Source organism: Pagrus major, chromosome 7 (genome assembly GCF_040436345.1).
Source record: "Pagrus major chromosome 7, Pma_NU_1.0".
NCBI lineage: Eukaryota > Metazoa > Chordata > Actinopteri > Spariformes > Sparidae > Pagrus > Pagrus major.
The window spans coordinates 19,984,086-20,010,461 of NC_133221.1; the positions used below are offsets into that span (position 1 = coordinate 19,984,086).

At 41.0% G+C, this 26,376-nt stretch overlaps 1 protein-coding gene across 2 annotated transcripts in view; it reads right to left on the reverse strand.

Annotated features, from left to right (window-relative positions):
- Window positions 1-1,475: 1,475 nt before the first annotated feature.
- pex14 (peroxisomal biogenesis factor 14) overlaps window positions 1,476-26,376 on the reverse strand; it is a 53,346-nt gene continuing 28,445 nt past the window's right edge. The window contains exons 4-10 of one of the 2 annotated variants that reach the window (XM_073470327.1): window positions 24,716-24,841; window positions 21,255-21,340; window positions 19,175-19,277; window positions 14,676-14,773; window positions 6,909-7,000; window positions 3,252-3,699; window positions 1,476-1,871 (exon numbers count right to left, since the gene is read on the reverse strand). In XM_073470327.1, the coding sequence (XP_073326428.1) occupies window positions 1,848-1,871; window positions 3,252-3,699; window positions 6,909-7,000; window positions 14,676-14,773; window positions 19,175-19,277; window positions 21,255-21,340; window positions 24,716-24,841 (977 nt within the window). In that variant the 3' untranslated portion in view covers window positions 1,476-1,847. Of the gene's footprint in view, window positions 3,700-6,908; window positions 7,001-14,675; window positions 14,774-19,174; window positions 19,278-21,254; window positions 21,341-24,715; window positions 24,842-26,376 lie in introns of both variants that reach the window. The other variant, XM_073470328.1, reaches the window with a different exon arrangement.

The window sequence follows — 26,376 nt, forward strand, 5'->3', positions numbered from 1 at the left end:
TCTGTATCGGCCCAGAATTGTACAATCATGCATCCCTACCATCATGGCTATAGCTATATATTTATGTAATGTCTGTATAAGTAAACATCTTATAAAAGTTAGCCACTTTGATACGTTACTACACTGAACCATTTGCAGCGCTGGTATAACTCACCTACAGGTAAAGCTTTTTGCTTTAAGTATGCTTAGCATGTTTTCCGAGAATGACAAAAAATAGCTTCAACTTCTGAAAGTGTGACGATGTAAAGATCAGCCTGACACAGTGACTCAGAGACGTCCTTAAAATCAACACTGATTTAGGCAACCTCAGATTTAGGCCTGAGGTTCTCTAGCGCCACCTCAGGCCAACTGTGACACTGTCTGCTCTACTACTGGGGACAAAATTTAAGCTTAGCAAAGCACTTTCTACATTTTGCATCTATTTAGCAAATCTGTATTTTGGTTAGAGCATTACAACCTCACAGGAAGCAGAAACACTGTGGTGACAATCGTTGTACATTCTCTCTGTCTGTCTCACTCTGCCTTAGTTTTTCTGCACCGAGGCAGAAAAAAATTAAGCTTTAAAAAAAATAATGTAAGCATAACATGGCAACACCTTCAGTGTATAGATCAGTGTCTACATCGAATAGGAAACCCTGTTTTAAAAGGAAACACTCCCACGACAGAAACCAGAAGATTGACAATCCGCCTACAGAAATAAACAAATCTTCACACATACAATGTAAAACTATGTCACTTACTCATTTCCAGAGAGAAAGCTGGAGAAAAGCTGAAAGTCCCTGCCCCATCATGCTTTCTGAAAACTCAGTAAAGGATGATTCATGATTCTACACACAGTATACACACAGGTACTGTAGTATTCTCATGTGTAGCTGGTCTTACAGGTACTTTGCAGCTGGTTTAGAGATGTGGCATTAAAAAAACGGAAGGCTCAGGAACCACAATGCTTAATCAGACACTTTGACCTATAAATGAAGAATTCACAGGCCTTCGGGTGGTAAAACAGCACTGATGTTACAACAAAAGTTCCCATAGTTTGATTTTATTATTACCAAACAGACAAAATAAAATGTTACTAGATATGAGTGTTACAGGCACACAACCACATTCACACAAACATATCAAAGAGATTAAAAACAAAGACAAAAACTGCACACTGCACTCACACAAACATAACTTCTGTGTGTTTTAATTTTTTGTTTGTGCACTTGTCTTTCTTTTAATGGTAAGAGGATGGATGGAAACATAATTTAACTCAAGTATGATTTAGAGTCAAGCATGTTAAAAATATACATAAAGGAAAAAAATAAAAAACATTCAAATAAATGTTGCACTGATGTAAAACAGCAACTGAATACAAGAAATGTAAACTCTAAACATGGAGATCCCGGTCATACTATTTCTGTCCTTTGATAGTGGCATACAGTAGTCTTTTGTGTCCTGTTGGTTTTAAATGAATATAACAGAGATTCTACTTGAGATAAACCAAATTTATTACACGTATGTACACTTTTGGACAGTAATCAGCAGGTTACAGAGCGGACCAATCACTGAGACTACAGTGGCTAAGAAGCAGAAGTTACACCTCTTGATTCTGTACTCCTTTAAACAATCTCATTCATCCATACAAATTCATTTCCAATCAATCAAAAAAATATATATTTTTACAGCATACTGCAATGTTACCGTCTCATCATTCGACACTTTTAACACAAACTCAAATAACTAAACATAATCTGCAGGTTAGGACCGGCGTCACACAGAAATGTGCCTCTACCTTCTCTGTGTTCCTAATGAAGGCCATGTGATGGAGGTGGAAATGGCACGACAGCTGATATCCCTTCTTCTCACTCATGGACTCTTCTTGTTAGCTGGAGACAGAGTGAGTAATTCAATAAGTCAGGTATTCATTTATTACTTTCCTTTTCAATCATGGGGCAATTTTTTTTCTTAACTTCCCCCAATCCACCTCCACACTGAGAAGAGAGAAAAAAGAAAGCGATACGAGTTCTGCAACTTCCATCTGTGGCAGCCCTCGTTGTCTTACTGCAGCTTAATTACAAAATATTGGCGCCGTTTTCTGTAAAGATTACTCACTCTAGGAGGCCCTACATAATTTGGACCGGAGGGTTTGTCACGGAAAATAATACAATGCAACTGGGCTTTCTGTATTAGATTTCCGCTTTTAGCCTCCTTGACATTTCAAGCTGCATGAACTAATACATCTGTTATTTGTTGATCATTTGATTATTAACATACTTCACAAACCAAATCAGCTGCCCTGCTGGAGACACAGATACAGCTCAGCAGACAGCCTGGGTTTTTTTCCTCGCCTGCCACGCACAAACACACTCCAAAAAAAAAAAAAAGATGCACAATATAGCCCTCAGTGAAAAAGGGGGTAAAAAACATTTATCTTCCCCCTCCTTTGAGCGTATGAGCACTCTGACACCGGCGCGGAACAAAGCCCGTCATCACATTCTAATCTCGAATTTCAGGGCTTTTATTTCACCCAAATGCCACCCTGCTGGCCTTGTGAATTATTGACAGACTGACACCAATGCGAAAGGACACATAAAAGAGGCTAAAAGCTCCGGCCCTGGAAGAGCTTGTCCTCTCCTATTGCCATCAACAGGGAGACAAACTCTGCTAATGCTTCTCTGGAAGCTCACGGTAACTTTGAGACTGAAGCAGCAACATATGACTCCTGACCTACAGCTGCACTATACAGGAGAGATAGTGTGTGCAGCACTGCCTCTTTGGTCTGCGTGAGAGCTTTAGTACAGTTACAAGGGCACCAAGGCAAAGCTGTGAATTATCTGATCAAATCATGAAAATTAAAAGCAGTAAGTCACATATGGTTAGTACTGCAGAAAGCCTTTTAAAGTCATTCTGATTTGACTCCTGCACGTCACTTCTCCTTTCAAAGAAACGTCACGACATGGTACTCGGCTCGCCGTGCAGTCATTTAGTTTGCATGATGACTAGTGGATCGAGGTAAGCTGTGTGTCAACTACACACTCCAATATCTGTCAGTTTTGCGTCTTCTCACGCCCACGCCTACTCCTCATTTTGCTCAAGATTAACATGTTACATAAACAAGTGGAAAGAGACAGTGAGGACGGATTTTAAAAACATAACAAACAGAGTGAGAGCGAGCAGAGAGGAGCAGAATGAAACAAAGCCGTCAGCAGAGATGAGAAGCTGTGTTTGGAGAGTGTTTTTGTGCTGTCTACTGTCGTCTAATCCACCTCGCTCTCATTGCTGGCACCCTCGGGCCGCCTCAGTTTGTCCACCTGTTCGTTAATCTGTCCATCCCCACCTCGCCGATCCTCTGTCTGCATGCTTAGCCCATCCTCCTCCTCCTCCTCTTCGTGACTGACATCATCCTCTTCTTCCTCCTTTTTCTCCTCCTCCCCCTGCACCTCCATGCGGACCTGATCCTTCAGGGGCAGCGTTGTGACGAGGTCCACGGGGCTGGCGTCGCCGTTGATACCATGAGCTCCATCAGGCCCTCCCAGAGCATCCTGGGGGCTGTGGTGTCCATCTTTAACAGGGGAGGAGTTGACTGACTCGTTACTGACAGGAGAGATGTCGCTGCTGCTGTTGATGGACGGCGAGCTGGGTGCCGATAGCGGCTTCAGGGGAATCTGCCACGAGGGGATCTTAGGAATCGTGGGAGTGGAGGGGAATTGTTTCCTGTGGGGGAGAGAAAATGAGGCCTGATCACAATCTCATCATCAACCTCACTGTGATCAAAACGTGTGAAAAGAGCTTTCCCACGATGTAATCAGCCGTAATTGGACATACTGCAACCACAAACCTATACATAGCTTTCCAAGTCAGGTGCTGAATGAGAACACGTCCTCGACACTGGTTTCTTTTTTAGCATGCAGCCGCACACAAAGCACACTACGTAATCCTCATAATTACAACAGAGAAAATGGCTTTTTCCCCCCCAAACAGCCAGATGTTCATCACACCTGGTAAAGAAGCTCTAAGATTTTTTTAATTACATCCACTGCAGCTTTTAAGATCAAAAAGACAACGCTGAATCGTAATGGGATCAGCACTTCTTGGTGGTTAAAAAAAAAGAACAGTTTGGAGATGATTTGGATCATTTGAACAGGAAGAGAGCACGTTTGGAGACAGATGGTGATTCAGAGTCTTTATTTTGTGATTCAAGCCTTTGCCAGAAAACTCATTGTGAGAGTCAGGAAGGAGTCAAGAAAGCAAATGACAAAGGGATTATTACTGATTAGAATGTACGAGAGGAACAAAACATGCTCAACTACACAGTTCTGAGGCAATTTTCCTCCTCGCCCGCTTTTCTGATGTACACTCTTACTTCAGGCTTCATTATAGACACTGATACATAATCATGCATGCTAATGGGCCTGACTGAGCTGGGCTGTGCCTGACTAGATTGAGGAACAAAGCTGGAAAGAAATGAAGGGAACGTCTAGCAGTACATGACAGCAGTATTAACATCAGATTTTACCCTGACAACAAATAAAATGATTGACAAAAGCATCTATGATTGACCAGGAAACAGCTGATTTCTCTGGTATGTGTTTCTATATTCTTGTGTATTTTTTTCTCATAAAGTGATTGAAAGTAATTGGGATTGTATTACAACTTGTAGTGGCTGTGAGAATAAACATATTTAAGATCAATAATGATGCTGTAAGTGTGCTAGTTTGGATGAGAAATGTGACAATATATGTTCTTTTATTTAATTTATTCATCCACAAACACAAACGTTCAGGCCATCAGTGCTGCACTATAGAAGTGGGCATGCAAAGAATACGCATTCTGGTTGTTGTTTCTGAGATCTAAACTCAGAACTCCAGAAACCATTTATGTACTTAAATAATAAATCTTAACTCAAGGTCAACTTTGTAGCTTTTCTCAGAGCTGTTAACCACATCTCACAGTCTTTCTGAGCAGATGGGAGTTCACTCGGTTATATTCAAGGCCTGCAAACTCTGCGAACTAGGCCGAACCGCTGTCAGTGTGTTGCGGCAGCTGCTGGGCCAGACGAAGCAAAAGTAGTTATGCTCACTTTGCTTCAAAAATATATATATATATATATATATATGTTATTATTTTTGTCCACTTTTGGAGTGTCTGTTTTGCAGCTGGCATTTCCTCAGAGCTCTGACTGGACCTCTACTGATCGTCATGAAGCTCTGAGTAACTGGATCCCTTCCATGTGACAAAATAAAGAGCATATAAATATTTATTTCTCTGCTTCCTGCTCCTTATTAATTCTTTAAAACACAGAATCAACTCGGGAAGGGCAGTTGTGATATTACGGCGTGCTGACAGAGACCCTGCTAATATGTTTTGTTTCCCCATGTCCCTTGCTTCTGAACATTTGTAATTTTGGAGCATTTAGATGCACTTTGCTTCAGGGCTTTTCTCCTTTTAATGCAATCTATCCCAGCTCCACCTTTCCTTTTTCTCTTTTCTTGCGCTGTCCAGATTTTTTTCCCTACTGCTCGACCATTTGCACTCCATGCAGTGTGGATGTGTATGTGGATGTGTATGCAACAGGCATAGATCATTGCATCAGGTTTGAAGCAGGTGGGGGTTTCTGAATGACTGTAGCTGTTGTTTTCGCTTTGATCAACACATTTTCTTTAGTATTTTTAACACTGGCCTGACACTCTAGGCCAATGAGCTTTCCAGGCCCCCTAACAGCCAGTCTGGGCCTGATTTGAAGTTATAGCAGCTGAAAAACAGTTTCATTACAAACATGAGGTCAAGCAGGACCTTATCTGAAGTGCAATGTTTCTGCCCATGTGTATCCCCAGTCCATAAAGTTAAAAAAGACAACTCTTCCCAACTGCCATTTTTCATTCAAAACAGTCAATTTTGCCAAAAGGCTTACATTTTTCAACTATATATGTAATTTTTTTTGTCTTTGAGCAGGTGTCAGGAGATAAAGGGGACATGTTATGCTCATTTTCAGGTTGATCATTTTATTCTGGGTAACTACAAGAAAAGGTTTCAGTTTTCTCATATATTTTCCAGTGCTGTATTCCCCCTCTGTCTGAAACACTGTTTTAGCTCCCGTCTCTTTAAGGCCCGGCTCCTGAATATCCAGTCTGCTCTGATTGGTCAACTCACACATGCCTGAGCCAGCACCACTAACAACAACAGAGCAGCTGAGCTAAATCAATTCTTATGTGCCAAACTAGCCACTAGGCATACATTATGCAAATGTGTGACATGGTGACATAGTGTGATGTCACAAAGTCACAGAATTAAAGGCGGGACTGCTGACGAGGCGTTTCAGGAGCAGTGTTTTCTGTGGGAGAGAGGAGCTTCTGTTGGTGCGGACTTTAACCTTTTTAACTTTAAAGATCTTTTACATGCACAAGAACATACTGTATATAAAACACTGAAGGAAAGGAGAAAACAAAAAGGCATCATACCTGTAGGTCTCCTGTAAGATTTGTCAAATGACTGTTTCCAATGTCAAAAATCAACCTTTACGCTCAATATACATGGTAAGGCTACTGGCAGCTTGGCTTGTTTTGTTCTTTTGAGACATTTATTATTATGATACGAATCTTTATTTGTGTCTCAAACTGTCAAAACAATGTTTTTATTTTCGTTGTGATATATGCAGACAGGTATGTTTGAGTAAATTAACTATCAATTTGGTGGCACTTTATTCCTGTTAAACACTTTCAAATGGTTTAAATGGACTGCATCCAGGAAAGTGCATGAAAGCAGTGATAGGTCTGCCATTAAACAGACACACACACACACACACACACACACACACACACACACACACACACACACACACACACACACACACACACACACACACACACACACACACACACACACCTGCCCTGTTTCATGTGACGGGGGTCTGGTGACTTTGTTACCTGCTGAGCAGTAAGCCCTTCAAAGAGACGATCTCAGCCTTCAGCTCTTCAACTGTTTGGTTGTCCAGGATGCGGCTGGTTGAAGACGAAGCCTATACGAAAACCACAAGCGAGACACACATAACTGTTGCAGACATGCACACAGAGAAGCACCGTTCAGGTCACATGCAGGGTCGCAGCACAAAGTCAATGTATACCTTTCTACAACTCTGTCTCAACAATATGAAATAAAAAAAAGCCTTGTTTTAGACACAGCTTACAAGATAAACAAATATGGCAAATGCAAATGCTCAAAGCCACATGTTTTTATGTAGTCAGGTCATCTGTCACCATAACAACCTCACAACTGCCTGCTGCTGGTGATGACAGAAAGGAGGACAAACAATCCCCACTACAGTCACCTTTATGGCCTCGAGTGCTCAGAAAGTCCGTGAGTGGGAATCATGCTGTTTTTACATAATTTTCCATACTATCTAGAACAGATTAGGCCAGTGTCCAGTGTTTTGGATAATGACTTTATCTTGAACAATGGCCACATTCATGAAGGCAGACCATAGCTTAGCAGTTTGTTTTGTTCTTTTTGTCTTTTATCAAAGGCGTGTGTTATCGCACACACTGGTATTTGAATGGCAAATTGATGCCAAAAATCTGTCCGTGCAGCACTTTTTTAGGGATAGGCAGGACTTTGACAGAGGGAGCTATAAAATGATGAGTTTCGATAAAGGCACAGAGAGAAAAAACATTGCATGGCAACAGTCAAATGTAATGATAAAACTCAACTGTAAACTGTCTCTGCAAAATGAATGAAAACCTTAGACACACATTGGGAGCTTGTTGGGAATATTTTACAGTAGCATTGCGTTTTATACATCCCCAGAATCAGCACAACCTCAGCTAAATGTGTATATCACTCAATAAAGACTTCTCTACACTATAATGGGGGATATAAGCCAATAAAACAAGAAAAAACAGAACTTGAACTTTTACTTATTTTATTAAAAACCATAATATTGAAAACAAAAACTATGTTTTTTTTTGTTTTTTTGCCAGGAATTGTTTTTTTTTTCCTGCCAAACATGATAAGCACGATAACAGTTCCTGTCCTGAATCATAAAGAAACCTCAAATAGACCCTCAGCTGTACTATTTTTCATTCTCGTCATATCTTTGTATTTTTTTCTGCCACGACAAAAACCTTTGACCAACTTCTCTTCTCTGCTTTGAGCTTTAAAAGTCCTGCGTGGCTCTCATTTGGGTACAGAGAAAAGCTCAAAGCCAAGCTTCTGTATCAGACACTCCTATTGGCTGTGAAGGCATCCACTGTAACCAGTGAGTATGGTCACACATGCTCGAATTCAGGTGTGACCATCTCCTGCTGATGTCAAATTTGCATACAAGCTCAGTAAAGTTGAACTCCAAGCGAAAACATCACATGTGTGACTGTACCCATACACTTGTCACTTGTCAAAACAATATGTCAACCAGGCAAAAGGTGAGATTATCCACTTCTTTTACAACTTTACGTATTAGTTTTATTCACAGTAGTGACCAGGTTGGGGTAACTAGCCATTTTCAGCATGTAGGTTGTTAGCTCAGATCTGGCATTTTAAAAACAGGAGCACGCAAATAGTGAAAGGGATGAGAATGCCACTGAACCACTGAAAAAGCTGGAAAATGGCAGGCTTATACCAACACAGTCAACATAAGATGAGTCAGACTAAAGAAAACATGATATTTGGGATGGTATACGACTAACATGGACATCTGAATGGTTGTGATATGATTAACAAAATAAGAAAGACGAAGAAAAAAACATTTATGCTACACAGAATGATGTTTATTTTTATGGACCTCCTCAGGGCATTCAGAGTAATTCAAATGATAAGATCATTGGCTAAACTCCCCATAGACAAATCCAACCTGTGACGAGGCATCATGGGAAGGCATTGGTTAGCTTTAAGGAAAGGTGGGAAACCAGTGATGTACCTAATTGCTCCCCATTCACAGTCCATTCCTGAATAAGAAGCACAAACATGTGCGAGAAACAGGAGGATAGACTGATGAGACCAGAGGGAGGAGAGAGAGAAGACAAGGGAAAAAAGTGGGATAAAAGAAAAGTAAAAACCGTAATTAAGACTCTCCTGACTCACCAGAGGAAGCTTGTTAGAAAACGTGGACCCCCTATCGAGGGGAGAGGGATAACTTGGACTCTTTCGCTTGTAATTAAATCTAAGAGAAATTAATTGAATCACATCTGAAAGGGATCAGACTCATTTACAGTGGAAGGAGGGAGGCAGAGGAGGAGAAGTGAAGGGAGACAGAAAAGGAGGCGAGGAGGGGAAGGAGGTTTTTTTTTTCTTTTTTGGCACTTATCGACTCCTAAAGCTCTCTGATAAGGAGCCGTGTTTTAGAGGTGGTGCATTGGAGGCCGGCTGAAGACACTCTTATTACAGCCGTCACCTCATTAGAACCATCTTAATCCCTCGCCTCCCCAAGGCACCCGTATAATAAGGCTGGATTCTGCTTCTCTCTCATTTTACACTGAAAAAAATTAATTGCTGCATGGGCTGAGCTAAAAGACTTCCAAGCACAGAATTAACTTCAGAAATGCAAATTGCTCCAAATAACTGAAATGTGACGTTTCCGATACACTTCTATCACTTAACAGGAGAAATAAAAGCTTTAGAGCAGAATTGTTAACCGGCAGCTACATACATTATGTGCATTAGCTACAGAGCAGCGCCGTATAATATCTCACATCAAGACTTGTCACACAACACTACCACTGACATATGTCTTATTAAGTCTGAAGAAACCTAATTAAATGTTGGGCCAGGACTGAATTTCAGCTTTGAGATACATTATGTGAGTGTGTGTACACACACAGTGTGTAAGAATCTTGTGTTAAGTGCACTAGCTGCCAGGGCGGAGGCTGAGTGGAGGGGTATCAGTGACCGGAGAGATTGAAAGAAACACCGCTGACTTTAAAAGCCCCACCTGAAGTGCTGACACATATCCAATAGACCGCACGAGTGTGTACGATGTGATGTTTTACCAAACTGCTGATCAAAATATTTAACTTCTGTGATGATTTAGTAGCTTTGATTACAAAAGCATTATCCTGAAGATACTTCCAGGTCTGTGGATATTTACTGTAGCACGACAGTGCAGAGTCACTTTATGTTTGACTTGCAGAATTTGATATTTATATTATTACCTCCGCCAAAGTCGTTATGTTTTCACCTGTGTCCGTCGGCGGTTGGGTCTCGGCCCAGAATAGACCTCATTAACTTTGGTGCTGATCCAGATAAAAGATAAATTTTTCTCACTTTCTTTAACATTGAGAGATGGGCCGTTTTTTTGGTTTTTTTTTTACATGTTCATGAATTTCTCAGGGAATAACACATGAATCTTGATGGAAAAAACTCTGTCTATGAGCGAGTACAATGTGATGTGGATTCCTAGGTATGGTGAGCTTAGATTATGGTTAAGGAGTTTTGGGTGGTTTAAAATTTAGAGTGATGCAGGGCTATCGAATCTGATATTGAATTAAGCTTGATTGAATTAAAGGGGTCTGTTGGGCCTTGGCGGAGGTATGTCATTAGTAGGTAGTGCCATTCTAGTTCTTACTATTATTTTATACTCACCATTTTGCTTTTGCTTGCGAGCAAATGTCTATTGTATTAGTTTTTACTGTGTTATTCTTTATATTTACAACTTAATCTAACACTTACTGAAAGAATATTCCTAACAAAAATCTTTTATTTTTTTCTGAACCTTAAAAGGGACATTTTAACCCAAAATCAAAAATACATATTTTTTTCTCTTACATGTAGTGCTTGCATTTAAAAATCTCGCTTACTCCAGATAATCCAAATAACCTTGCTGTAAGCAGTTTCATGAAGGAACTATTTTCTTTCTACTGAACTACACCCAACAACCATGGAAGGAAGAAAAAGGGCGTTTTTAAAATGTATTTTTTTGGCACATTTATATTTGAGAGAAGACCAATATCTCCAATAATCAATCAAGATGAATGAACAGCAGGTAAGAGATAAAATATGAATTTCTGATTTTAGGGTGGACTGTTCCTTTAAATATTGCACGTGCATATGTGACTAGAATGCATTTTGTATTCTCTAATAGACTTAATATAAATGTATGCATCCATTTTGTATTTGCTGTTTCCAGGGATGTCGACATAGACATGTTAAGAGGCAATGTACATGTATGACCTCTTTATAAACTATTTATTATTCTATGTTTCACCTACAAACTACATGCTGACAATTTTACCCTGAAGAAAGCAGTGCAAGTGCAAAAGTGAATCACAGACTTGAAGATAAAAAAAAAAGAGTGTGCATCTTTCTGTTCTTTCGTCTGCTGTTTGAGTTCTATCACACTTCCTGGTGTGCAGGTGCAGAGCTCTAAGGGCTCTGTGTGGCCTCAACAGTGGAGACCATAATTCTCAATTTGGCATTGCACATTGCAAAAAGCATCATGCATGAACAAACAACCAACAAACAAAGTGAGCCAACCAACCAAAACCAAAATAACTCAACTCAACCTATGAGAGAGAAGCCAACTATTACGTTATCAACCACCACTGTGCTGGCTGGATGTGCTTCTTACTGTGTAAATACTGTACATATAAAGATTCCCTCTAACTGGTTTAAAAGCCTTGTAACTAATATGTCTCGGGTGGGTGCCTGAGTGCCATAGGGGTCGGCCTTTTTCTGCTGGTTAACCAAGTGCTTCAAGAAAAAAAGAGAAATATATATTACAAGGAAAGAAAAAAAAACGACTATCAACTCTAGCAGCACCCAAGGACGGCAACGCATCTGGCTAAATGAAGATAAATGCCTGTGGACCATTAGCAACAAGATAAGATCTTTAACAAGCCTTGTTTAAGAGTGTCTGAAGGCAAATTAATTCACAGTTACTCCGCCGGCAGACAGTGTGTTTTCTTGTAACGCATGTATATTTATGATGGAATTAGTTTCAAAAGGAAGTCCCCAGAGGAGTGTTTTTGAGTGGAAACACTGCTACAGTGCAATTGATTTCACTCTATTTATGCACTTTCCCACTGGCGGTTCGTCTCGCAAGCATGCAAGGAGGCGGTGTCTAATCTTCTATGTAGTATCCACTAATAAAGAGAACGATCAGTGAGTTGAGACAGCAGGACAAACACAGTTAACAGGCAGATTTGTAATGATAATGGAGCAGAAATAGACTTGGCTGTTCAACGTCAGGGGTGAATCATCCTGAGGCAAATCTATCTTTAACACTGGTGGTAGAATACAGCCATGACATATAAAATACGTCTTTTAAGAGTGATGGTAACTGAAAAAACAGTGAAAAAGAGAGGAACTGTCTCAGGCTCTGAAGTCTGGAAATGTGCAGCATCAGCGTGTGCTCTGTGTGTGTGTGCGTGTGTGTGTGTGTGTGTCTGTGTGCGTGTGTGCGTGTGGGGACATGAGTCAGTTTGTCTAAACTCACTTCCATAATGAGGTCCCCAGTTTAGGGACACAAGCGCACTCCGCAATTGAGCGGTTTCCAAACTACGAGAAATGTTTACTTAGCAGCTGAGGAAACAGAAGTCTCCATGTGTTTCGGGTTAAAGGCACATTTCCGCGTTGAGAGGTATAATTGCTAAGCGTGGCGCACGTTGAGCGCCGTGGTGAGGCGAACCCCCGAAAGCCGCAAACGGTGAATGATAAGTAGCTCGCCAGCACCAACATGTGTTTCTCATCAAACATCCCGGACCTGAAAACAATTTCCCAATTTCCCCCATGGCCTGAGACAACAGAAGGCCTTGTGCCGCCTCGCAGGGAAAATTTAAGATCAACACTATAGCTATAAAGCAGAGTTTATGATTTGTTTAATGGGTGTTTTGATGTGAATTATACTTTTTATACACTACCGCTGTCCAACAAGGCACTCATAGCAAATGAAGCAGACACTTTTTAATCCAATCTGTGATTTGGAGATGACGAATGAAAAGAAAAAAACATCCCTTGTCCTTCTATATGGAAGAGAACTCATTGTATAAAGTGAGCCTACAAAGCTTGCATGACAGAAAACTTTAGATAGTTCTGTTTCAGACCAGCATGGGGTCACATCAGATCACTTCTCCGATGTACTCATGCTGATTTGCTTTCGACATCGCTCACAGAGACTGTGTGGCTGAGAACTTGAAACGGCACAGAAAGAGCTATGACTCGTGAGTTTTTGATGAACCTCGTCCAGGGAAGAGATTCATATTTTTCTTCCTCGTTTGTGCCGAAGCAGCTGTGTCCGCATATGTTTTCCTGCGATATCCAGATGCTACAGTGAAACACCCATGTGCTTAACAAGCTGTGGACATAAAACATTGTCTAAGATTGTCTCTTCCAAGGCACTTTTTTAGAGCCCAGAGATCATAAAGCGATTTACGAGTGCCGTTATAAAAAGCAAGCAACATTTCATCCCCGCACATAAGTTTTTAGAACAATCACTCAGTCGGATTCACCTAAACACTTACAATTCTGAGTAGATTATGAACACTGTCTATAAAAATCAAGGCGAGGAGGAACGACAATATGGTTAAAGATTATGGTCCCATGATGAGATGCACCATACTTTTTTGCAGCTTGTGTTCTGATGATATACAGTATAATAAGACTGTCCGTCTTAGCTAGTTATGACTCAGAGATTTTAGCACACAGAGGCCTCGATAAGCCTTTTCTCTGTCCTCATCAATCTGGAGATTTCAACCTGCATCTTTATGTTTAATTTCAGAGTTACTACCTGTCTAGCTTTCCTCAGAAACATCAATCATCCCAGTCAAGATGCAATTGTTGGTGCTAGCTCTGGCAGACTACGATATCCTTGCATATGCTGCGAGGAAGAAAATCTTTATGTCTCGGATAAATGACGAACCGACCACCAAAGCAAACTGGCATAAGATAATCAAAGTGTTTTACTTTGGTATACTTGACCTCTCTGCTTCACACTTAAAAAGGGACAATTCATCAAGATATGGACTCCATATCTACACTTTTCCAATGTCACAGTGGCTACCCCTGTTTGTACCTTGCTTAAAACACTGTAACTGCAATGGACCTTTGTCAATTGAGCTTTTATTATTATATCTTGGGTTTTTTTATATCACTTATTTTGACTGTCAATTAATCTGTTGATAATTTTCTCGATAAATCGATTAGTTTGGTCAATAAAATGTCATCAATATAAGTGCTGTCATATTAAGACCATTTTATGTCACCGAATAAATAAATACAATGAATAAAATGACCTAAATACAAAAAAACATAAATAAAATAAATCCACACTACCAAAACAATAAATAAAACAGACTCTGTGGCGCTGTTAAAGAAAACCTGCATGTGAAAACACAATGGCCACTATCGAGGTCAGCAAAATTGATCGTGGTGATGTAAATATATTGATAGTCCTTAGCAGTGGCCTGGGTTCGATTCCAGCCTGCAGCCCTTTGCTGCATGTCATCCCCTATCTCTCCCCCCTTCCCTGTCATAATCTTAAGCTGTTCTTTCACATAATAAAAGACACAAAAAACAAAAATATTTTTCAAAAAGTCTATAAGATAAGTAAGATAAGATGTTTATGATAAATCAATATCGTAATTATCATGACAGGCCTACGAGTGGAATCTCAGTTGTTAAACTGTCATCACTTATACTCCTGCAAACTAAGAACTGTTTGCGTTCGTAAGTGAAGGGTGCTGAGCTGTTGATGAGGTTGTATCTACCTCTGCTGCAGCCAGTTCCTGAGAGAGCTCCTGGATCCTCTGCTGCTGCTGGATCAGTAGCTCCTGGACGGAGACCAGGGTCTGCTGCAGCTGGCTGACTGTGGAAACAAGCAGAATAACAGACGGTAAAACTGTAGCACACTTCAAACAAAAAAAAGAGAGAAAGGAAAAGGGAAGTCAGATTGTGTGATAAGTTTGTTTTGGTGCCTCAAAACTGAACATTTTCTTTCCAGAGACGATGAGAGAACTGATGAGACTCAACTTGTGTCACTGATCAAAGCCGTCCTCTAAGAATTGTAATCAAAGCTAATACCCGGTAACTTTAGTCGCAGCTTTTTGGTCCGAGGCGCTGGGGGTAGAGGGTGCGAAGGGGAGGGAGGGGTGCGCACATAGGATGGAGATATTAATCTCTAGTGCCTGAACTTAAATCAAATAACAGTCTCTAACCTTCCATTATCCACCCAGACACTGCCTTCTAATGCATCTTAAATCCTCAAACGATCAACAAAGGAAAAAACAAGGCTCTCATTTGGGAGGAGGCTGCCAGACAAAATGTCCCCCCTAATCCTAATAAATATTGTTCTTTTTCCATTGACTTTGAAGATTGAATTAGTTCAAGTGTTGGTGTTGGACGAGGGTGTATGATTTCAAATAACACCGGGCACAGTTTGTTGCCCCCTGCTTCCAGTCACGCGTGTATTACCAAACAATGCATTAAGTTTCCCCGAGCTGATTATATTACAGAAAACCAATAAACATTCATATAAATCATGGGCGTGTAAAGTGTTAAATCAAGCCTAATAGGATTAACATCAACAGATATTGTGGCGGTCCACTGCTGAGGTTGTCAGGCCAATGGTTAAAAGCCTGAGCTGCAGCCGGCTGGACGGGATGTAAAGAACGCTCCTCTCACATTAACCCAGGCCGGGACAAAAGACAGAGCCCGGCTCGGAGGCTGCGTTTCTTTTGAAAAACCAACACAGACACAATATTTGATCTTTCAAAGAAGCTAATATCTTGTAGCGACACCTGTGTTTAAATGGGTGGAGTTGTATCAATATGGGTGGGGTGCTGAAACGTCTGATCTTTTCATGCTTGCAGAATCCTACGGGATGCGAGTTGGAGCAGGATCGTCAGTTGAGGCCAAAGACCATTGTGCAAACAGTTTGAATTTGTGATCCAGAGTATGACCAGGCTTTCTGAAGACGGCAATAAAACTAAAATACAGCGGCCATCGCTGCTTAAAAAAAGGTGTTACTGTGACAGGGTGTGCACGCTAAACCAAGAGCTGCCCTATTAGTCTCTGATTCCACCTCGCCACAAAACAGCTTATCCAGATGTGTGGGTCAGTCTGCCAGCCGGTAATGCTGTGCCTCCTGAATTACCACTGGCACCGCGCTTTCGGCTACTTCAGCCAAACAGGCCACTTCTTTTCATGTCTCTCCACAAAGTTGACTCCTTTGTACGGTTCAGACACTTGACAAAAATGCATAACTTCATATCCTCAGTTATCACAGATATGAAGCCAAGAATAATGAAGTCAATGACTTTGGCCAGGCATGAATCAGAAGGAGGCTGTGTGTGTGTGTGTGTGTGTGTGTGTGTGTGTGTGTGTGTGTCAGAGACAAGATGATGTGTGAGGCTTGCAGCTGCTGTGAGGAGGGTGCACATTGTGTATTCAGTAAATTATTCAGTAAATACCTCGATATAATGTACACTACATATGTCCAAGCCTGTCTCTGTCTTTAATGGCCAGCTGGTCACCAATATGGCTCCCACCGACAAAGAGTGCCCAAACAGCCGCACAATTCCATTACAGCCTGGGCGCGCTGAAGTAGTTCCAAGATCCATTCATTAATTGTCTGTGTGAAGTTGTAGGCAAATCATAATGGGAGTCAAGGCCCCTACTCTCGAGCTGGGGCTGGTGAGAGAGACTAATGTGGTCCCCATTCAAAAGGATACATCACCTCATTGCGCCCGGCACTAGAGAAATACATGAACTTTAACAAAAGGGGGTTCAAGCAATTGGCAGCGGCGAGGCAGTCGGTCGCTATTACTCAGTGCAGCGAGAAGAGAGGGAGCGAGAGGGAGAGGAAGACAAAAGGGAAAGCAGAGGGAGAAAACTCTCAGTGTAATTGCAACCCCTCTCCCCAACTGTTAACTACAACAGTCATTAACTACAATAGCAGCTTGGCTACTGCAGTCATAGCAAATTAGTTCCCCACACTGGCTGAAGAAAAGACCCATGTGTTTTTTTTTCCACTGTAGTCTCACCTAGTCGCAGAAAAACACAGGAGGACTCTTACGGTGAAACCCTGTCCTCACCGACAAACAAAGCAGGGCTTGGGAGTTGGCAAATCTCCAAAAAGTGATAAGTAGAGCAAGAATGGGCAGTGAAATAGCCAGAGGAAATGTGTTTGCATAGTTGGGAGAAAAATGACCATAAAAGAGCATATATTTGTTAATCAGATTGAGGGTGGCACACCTCGCACGCGATCTGACACAGTAGCTGCCCTCCACCTACCTTACCCAGCCAGAAAACAATAGCAATGGGTGTGACTGGATTGAATGATAACAGCCGTATTTTCATCTATGCTGTGTTGGTCTGTGGCAGTCGCTGTAAATTCAACACTTAATTTGTTTTCATTTGGTGATGAAGGGACAATCCAACAAAAGGATGCTTGTATTTAAACTGACACTGTCGAATTCATGACGCAAGTTAGAACGAAGCCTGAGAAGGAAACATTTGTTTGGGCGTCTCTTTCTCTATTTACAGCTCAAAAGCCTGATATGACAACCGATATGGTTACTCATTCAGTTTTTTTTTATCTAACCTGGAAATTATACAAACTAATTTTTGCATACAGAAAAGAGCTACTGGCTTTAGTTACACACTGTTTCAGCATAAACAACTCCTGAGGTGAAGTTTTTTACGGTGCACACAGGGAAGTTCATTTGATTAAAATACACATTTTGATTCAATAATTCATATTTAAAAGAAAATTGTTAAAACTGGCCACTAAAGCTCTACAATTTCATGAAAGTTGGAGCTATGGTTGTGGGCATGACACATTAGCTCCATCTAATTAGTATGCAAAAGATCGCAATGCGATAGGTTCTGGTATTTCCATTTCCTGTGACAATCATGGGACAAAGAAATCATGGTTTGGGTTAGAAAAAAAACAAACTTGGCTCCACACAGGAACCGAACCACAGTTTCTTGTGTGAGTCTGGTGTTTCACCCACATATCCACCACCCAACTTATGTAATTAACATACTTACTTTAGCCAAAACCGTGATCTTTTCTTAAACTTAACTAAGGTTGTTTTAGTGCCTAAACTTGGCCAAACTGCGATTAATTAATTAAACACACAGTCTGTATTTTTCTGCCACTAGAGGCCTCTCAACCAAGACAAAAAAAGTTGTGAGTAGCACTGGATCATGGGAGTTGTTGTTTTCAATGTTAAACAACCACCGTTGGAAATCTAGCTACGTGACTCAGGAAGAAATGTTCAAGGACGAGGTTATGTTGGAAGTTTTAGTCACATCATGTATAGTCCCGTTCACCGACTTCCTTCCTCACTCTGACAGGCGACCGGGTGAAATGCACCGTTACCTTGAATAAAATATAAATAATATTTAACATGGGTAGAAAACGTAAGAACAAAATATATAAAAAAGGTCTAGTCTAGATTCTAGACATTAAATGCAGTTCATAATTTATCATAATCATAATTTTAAAGCATTTTTGAGTATCTTCCAAGCACATTTCTGCCAGGCCTCGTATCTCTAATAGGGATTGGTACCTTTCAGGTGAAAACACACTCCAGTTCAACACTACTGCTAACGAGACCAAACTTTCTCAGACTGCCTCTCTCATTTACGCCTCCCTGGATTTTTAATTATACTGACAAAGAGCTAGGAAAGCATCTCTCTCCTTGCTTCTCTCTCTCTCTCCATGCCTGACAGCCAGGTTGAGATTCCTCACCTGTCCAACATGGGAGCCGCACCTGTCACCGTGCACTTAATCACACTAGGGCCAGTGCTGAGCCCAGACGCCACACAGTGCCATGCCGCACGCACATCCTGCACGCACACGCGCGCAAATACACATACACGCACAGAAAATTAAAATGAACTTTCTCGCCACCTACGGGGAAGAGGGTGGATGATGATGATGGCGGTGGAGGTTTGGATGGGGGTGAGGTTGGTGCAGGGGGAGAGACGGATGGGGGGGGGGGGGGGGAGTGAGAGAGGATGGGCGGGGGGAAGAAAAGTTGTCATTTCCCAACTCCTCATTAATATTCCGAGGTTAAGAGCTTTTCAGCGAAACGTAATTAATTGAGCCCGAGCCTGACAGTAAACAAGCAATTTCAAATTAAAGCGAAATGACAGCGGCGTCATTTGTTAAAAACGTGCGGGGCCCCCCGATTTTGGCGACAGATAAATGAGGGAAAATGTTAAGGAGGGAGAAAGTGATGAAGATATTAATCTTCACCTGTCTGTGTCAGCGTGCCACTCATTGCCGCAATGTTGCTCTCCATCCTCTGCAGATGCTTCTTGTCCTCTCGGCTGCCCATAATGAGGGGAAGGATGTATTTCTGCAATTAAAAGCATGGCACAATATTACACTTCTCTCTGGTGGGAAGGGGCAGAAAGATGAGGAAGAGACAGGGCCACCTAGACTTGGCATTGGAGGGTCAAAAGCATTGTTTTATTGGACAAGTGCCTCATTGTCTAAACGGCATGATTACGTGCATGTAATTCTGCAGCCTCCATACAACTGAAACAGGTATGTGCACACATATAGAGTAAAAAATGAATGAATATGTTTGATAATCATTAGTCAATTAGTCATTTTTAAAGCATGAATGTCAAAAATGGTCCTAGATTTGCAGCTTTTCTCCGTTTTACACCATTGTAAATTAAATATCTTTAGGTGTTAGACTAAAAAATTAATTTTAAGAGGCAACCTTCGGTTATGAGAATTTCTTCACAATATTCTGACAATTTATACACTAAACAAGTCATTTGTAAAACTTAAAAAATCAGACTGCTCTTTCACGAAAGTTTCTACAATCCACAGGCTTAAAAACACATTACCAACAATATAAATGAATGAAACCCAGAAAGAGACAGTAAAAACATGGTGGTGAACACTGAAAATAGTCTTCCAAAAAACCAAAAACAATGTCTGTCATGTTGTTTATCGTGTCTCTCCCACTGAATAAACAGAACTCTACCAAAATGATATGTATGTCTGACAGCCAAATGAGGATGTTTGTTCTTTAGCGTGAGTGTTAACCAGATGAGCAGCTGTTCAGCTTGCTAAGCGTCTCTCTGGATCCTTTACATATGTGTGTAGAGCCGAGCTCTCCAAATAAAATCAATGTCTGTGTGACCCTGGAGGGCCCCACTGAACTGCATTCAAAATCATAAATGTTTTATTTTTTATATTTTAAGACTGAATAAAGATCACTTAATCGCTCGCAGCCGGTTTGCAGCTCTCTGCTGCCTGAGCCGGGTTTTCTCTCCAGCTCAGGTGGCAAGCCGCCACACCAGCGCAAGTAATAAACACTTTTTAGAGAAAAAGATTAAATGAGTGTCAACACGTGGTAATTAATAAGTGGGTTGCTGGGAGTGTGGTGTTTACAAGGTGCACCATAACATAAATAAAGTATGGGCAGAAGCCTGGACATATGGTGCGACTGGCGCTACGCTCCAGTGACATGACAGCAACCTGTGCCGTCCCGCCAGGGAATCCCACCTCCCAGACGACCAGTGGCTGGCAAACCCTGCTGCATGGAGGAAACAGTGGACTGGTACAGTGTGTGTTGTGTTAAGCGGAGGAGCGCAGGGACAGAGGAATAAGGGACAGAAGACCCTGAATGTGCATGTGCAGCATTACGAAAGGCGGACAGAGTCAGGTAGGCATATGCATGTACATGATATGTACCCTTTCTCTCTCGTGCACACACAGAGGAGAACAGCCTGTCATCTAGGCCAAGAGCTACTGCTCGAGCTCCTGTCCTCCTCTAAAACGAGAGTAATGGCTTCCACATGCCACTCAGACTACTACTAACAACCACTATGGGATTAATGTCACCGGGGACAAGGGGCCTCATGAGCTCATGTTCAAGGGCTGCTAAGCCCGATAAAAACCAGGGTGATTATTTTTAGAAGGTGGGACATCAAAAAAATGGTTGTGTGCTGTGTTAGCAACTATATTTTTTAAAGGCAAAAAATATATATCTGAGAGGAGGAGGGAAGGGAAAGTTAAAAAGAAGGGGTTCAAATGAGATCATGCTTTGACGTAAAGCAGGGTAGGCTTAATAACAAGACCAGAGTGATGTTACATACTGCAGAGGCGCCTTCTATTCTAGCACCATAATTCATCATAAACTGATGTACTTGCTAAGCCCACCAATTTAAATGTAATATCAGGGAGAGGCAGTACAGACAGACCTTAGGATGCAAAGTATAGTATATATAACTAATTTTAGAGAAGCATTAACTGTGAAAACAAAGTCGGTGAGGAAACATGGTCACGACGGCAGGTGAAACAGGGTGTGACTTACTTTGTAAAGTTGATGAAAGCCAAAGGCGATGCCCACCATAATGATGGTGAGGGCACCGTAGTCTCTCCATCTGTAGCCCGTTGGACCTGGAGAGGGAGACACATCACTTAAACATAGTACAATACATTTGAAGACTGTTTCACTAAAAGTTTAATGTGGCTCAGAAGCTTTCTCAAGATGCTGCCTCTAGCACTGGCATACTAAGTACATGTGAATAAACTGTGACATGAAACTTAAAAAAATGTACCAGTGTCTCATAGAACTTTTCCTACCAACCCAGGCAGCCATTGTTTTCCATTCATTAGATAAATTCATGGGAATAAATGAACTGGGTCTTGAAACTAGGGGTGGGCAATCTGGCCAAAAAAATAAAAATCTATTTAAACGCAATCACAATCCAAGATCGAAATTGCGATTTATTTTGAAATTCCCTGTATAGCCAGTCTTTAAATAGACTGAATGTTTTAAATAAATTTGCACCATTAAAGCACAATATAGCATTAAAGATTGCTCCTCATCTGCCAAGCGGCTACCTATAACTTACATTGCATTATTTACAATGTGGCACCCAAGGAAGAGCCATATAAAGTAATTCATCCCATCAGCATAGCTACCTAATTAGCGACATCATATTATTGGTATGTTCAAGTAAGGCTGATCTGTTAGTCAATTGACAATATTCACACAGCGGCCATTTTCCTCTGAAATCACGCTCAGGGATCGGAGGCTCAGCTGTGGTACTGCTGAGTTCCAGATTGCAAGTTGTAGAAATGTAGGGAATCTGACAAATCTTTGTAATTTCACTGCTTTCAGATTGGTCAGCAACTGAAAAGACAATGAATGAATGAATGAAACAACAGCTAACATTAGCATTCAACCACTTCCTAGCTAACATTACTGTTTGATAGTGTAACGCCATAAGCTAGGAAAGGCATAAATTAGTTCTAAAATATGACCCCATATATTGGACACATTTATTTAAGCCTGGAAGTGAAAGTAATCAAATGGCAATGTTAGCTCGGAAGTTGTTGAATGCTAACGATAGCAAATGGGCTATCAAATATGGCCCAATTTCCCTCCGGATTTTCATTGTCCCATAACATTTCAGTTTCTACTCAACCGGTAAGTGATGAAATGACAACAACTTCTCAGATTCCCTACGTTTATACGACATGCATAATATTATCCCAGCATTCAAGCTTCCCACTCTGAGCACGATGTCAGGGGAAAATGACTGCCCTGTGAATGGGGTCAATGATGTTATGAAAATATAGAAAGTGAAATAAGATGAAATCAGATAGTGCAATCTCTATGATGCGTCTGAAAAGTAGATGGTCGGCACTTTCATCAGACTGCCCGACCCTAATTGAAACGTGTGTGTGTTGTGTAGCCCAATCAAAGTTTTCTTTGTCAGTGTTAAATACTCGTTGCATGGTTGTATAATTTAAATGCAGATAAGGATAATACAATATGACATAATATGATATGACTTTAAAGTCAGTTTACACTGAAATTCATTTGGTGTCCAAATTCATAGACATACAAAACACATAAAAAAACTCAGCATTAGCATTACCTCTGCATTACCTCATGTGTATAATGTACACGTTATAAGCATTTAATCTATTTCTCCATCTGCTGATGCAAAAGATCTATAAAGTCTACATAGCAAAAGAGCTTTGTCTCTATCCTGCTCTTCCAGAAAACACACTATTGTCTTCCATTTATTTTGGGGTGGGGCCTAATACAGTGTGTATAAACCTTTATACAACTGAAAAGGCAAGTGTGTGTGTGTGTGTGTGTGTGTGTGTGTGTGTGTGTGTGTGTGTGTGTGTGTGTATGTGTGTCTAGAAGTTGACTGTCTTGCTGAGTGACAGATAATGTGAAAGTGTGTCATTGTGCAAGCTGTCATCTGGGTAGGCCAACTGTCTGTCAAAGTGGAAATTCCCCACATAAGAGAGGCATTCAACTGAAAATGTCACTAAACAACAAACAGCTCTGGAGGAAATACACTGTATGAGTTTTTCTTTTATTTCCTCTGATGCGGCCCAAATGAATAGGAAATTATTAGAGGCTAGGCCGCTAAAGTACACCATTGATATTCTATTACAGGTCTGATTTCACCTAATGGCTTATGTGGTACATGTTTACTGGCTTGAAGTAAGTAAAACAGATTGATCTTGTGCTTTACCGCTTGTGTGATTTGACATGCAAATAAAATGAGAGACCCGCTGTCATGTTGGACTATATGGTATATTTTCAAGGTGAATTTTGTTTTATTCTCCTCACTCAAGGGCACGTTTCATCGCTGGTGCAGCATTCAGGGATGAACCTGTAACCTTTTGTATTGAAAAATTTTGAATCATCTTCCAGCATCCATATGGTAACCACATAAATTTGGGTCTTCATCAACATTATAGCTGCGATAGACTGTCACCTATCCCAGAATACCGTGCTTCTGAAAGGCCTGGGAGTCCTTGGGATAGGTGGTTGACCCTGAACAAGCCTCACTGCATCACCAGGGGTCTTCATGTGCTCCTTTCCCCCCCGTTAGGACCTTTCATTCTTCCTCTGTCTCTCCCTTTTTCCTTCCACCACTTCCACTCTGCCATCTTCCTTTTTTTATTTGGTCACTTAAGCTGTGGAACTGTGGTCTCCATCCCCCGTTTTTCCAATCTCCTCTCAAATTTATTGGGTTCAGTGGAGGCCTTCCTGTCCTTCTACCGCGTGGAAATAGAGATCAGAGTATCCATTACTTCGACAGAGATGGATGCGGGTCCCCGTGCACCGTCCCCATAACAAGGACATCAAAGGGAGGTAGCCCCCTCTTTTCAGCATGACCCCCCATACAAGACTCCCCGCTCTCACCTCATTATGCAGCTCCCTTATAGCCGTTTTGATATAAAACCCCCCACTATGGACGGAGAGCCGCGAGTCTCCCTAACTACATGGCCATCCCATCAACATCACTTTCATTACAAAACATGAGATGCCAGGGGAGTCAAGGACAGTGTGGTAATAAATGAGGGTGGAATACATCTGGAATCATTGTCATATGGGTTAAGCATTACGCGGACTTCATTCTGCATTGGTAAATCAGTGGACAGCACTCATAACCTCCTGAGGTAATAAAGATACAGGTTGCGGTGTGGGGTCTTGCCAGGGTGGAACCCCTTGAAACAGATCAGCTTCATGAGCTTGTGCTGTGCAATGTCATATTCTCTGTATCTGAATTCACAATCATGGCAAATGTTGTGTGGCGTACATGTCTCATACTTGTAAATATCACTGTGTTTGGTGATTTAATGCTGTTTAGTGGGTTTAAATGAATAAAAACAAGAGGGAAGACCTTGGACAAGGATCTAAAGTTTTAAATAAGACTTGGCTTTTCAGGTGAGACGGTGCACATAAATATTAATATCATGTATATGCAGCAGGTATCAAAGGCGGTGTGCACTCACTGTGTGGTGCAGGAACCAGCTGAGTTGCATGGAGTGGATGTGGAGGCCCCACAGGGCTCAGAGGCAGGACTTCTTCTGTGCTGCCAGAGCGCTGGATGGCCAATTCTACCTCCTCGTCCGTCAGCCCTGCAATCAAGACACACACCTTTTAAGACATTCGGAGGGGGTTTAGTGACTGCGCATTAATGGGAAACGCCAAATGGCTCCTTGGCTATCATAATATATGCTTAAATACTTCCCAAGCTCCCCATAAATCCTGTAACTACAATTTAGAGAAGGTATGTCAAATCTTCATTCAATTTTACCTACCCCTCTTCTCAAAAATGCATTTTCATTTCATAATTCAGAAAATTCCGCTGAGAGTTTTTCTTTTCAGGGATATCCATCACAGGAAGATGGTGTGAAAAGGTTCACACAATGAAATCTGAAACTCTGCGAGCCTATTAACTGCCACCAAAGGCAAAGAAAATAAGAGTCTGTCCACTTCTCCGGTTATATTTCCCATGTGGAGATTTCATACACCCCAGACAGCGAAAATGCATTATTTTAATTTCTTCATTGTAATGTAAATGTATTACATAATTTTGCAAATGCCAATATAATTTAATCTTCAGATCTTTTTAATGATTTTAGTGATGATTAAATTGCAAAGGGCTCCCTGATGGAGAATCAGAAGGGAGGAGAAAAAAAAATCTAATATGAACATCTCCTTTTGTGGCAAGAAAGGATTTTATTTCAGGCGCCATATGCTGCCATTGCTGTGGGTCTCATCTTTTAATGAGCATCTTAGTCTAAACAAAGGAAAATAATTACAACTTTCAATGAGCTACATTTAAAAAAAAAAAAAACAACATTAAACAAAATCAATTAGGAGAAAGCTGAAGATAAAGAATTAAAACTGGTTTGTACACTAGTTCTTATGCATTGATGAGCATCATTTACCTTATGTTTGAGCAAGTACATATTAGTATTGCTCAGTGTAGCCTAACAGGGTGTCCCTTGCTAACGTTTTACCATTATGTCTTTGAGCCATTTCCCTCGCTCACTGACAGAAAATTCCCTCTGTAAGAGAACCTTTTACATGCATTGTTCCCTCAGGATTTAGAGAATTTACACAAGCTCAGAATAAGCTTCCTCCATCCTTTTAGAGAAATCGAGCAATTGGAAAGGCTTCAGTTGCAGTCTTTCAGGAGATGCTTCTACGTTTTCATTAATAGTAACTAGAGCTGCTACGATTGATCGCTTAGTTTTTAACTATAAAATTAATCGCCAACTATTTTGATTAAGAGGTCTGAGTAAAAAAACAAGACATCTTAGGACATCTTATTGGGCTTTGGGAAACACTGATCAACATTTTCCACCATTTTCTGAGATTTTGTAGACCAAATAACTAATCTATTAATTGAGAAAAAAAAACAGTTCAATGGACAAAGTACCTGTTCATTGCGGCCCTGATAGCAACTCTACAGAGCCACATCCTAATATCTCTGTCCCTGACCTCCAGAGAGGTCTTCACAAGAAAAGGATCCATGTGGAATCCAGACATTTTCATTTCTTAAGGTTTAAAGAAAAACTTTTAATCAATGAAAAGTCTCCCTCTTAATATCTGTTTAAGCTGCTTAATTGTGAGTCAGATCTGAATAGCAGGTTGAACCTTCAGA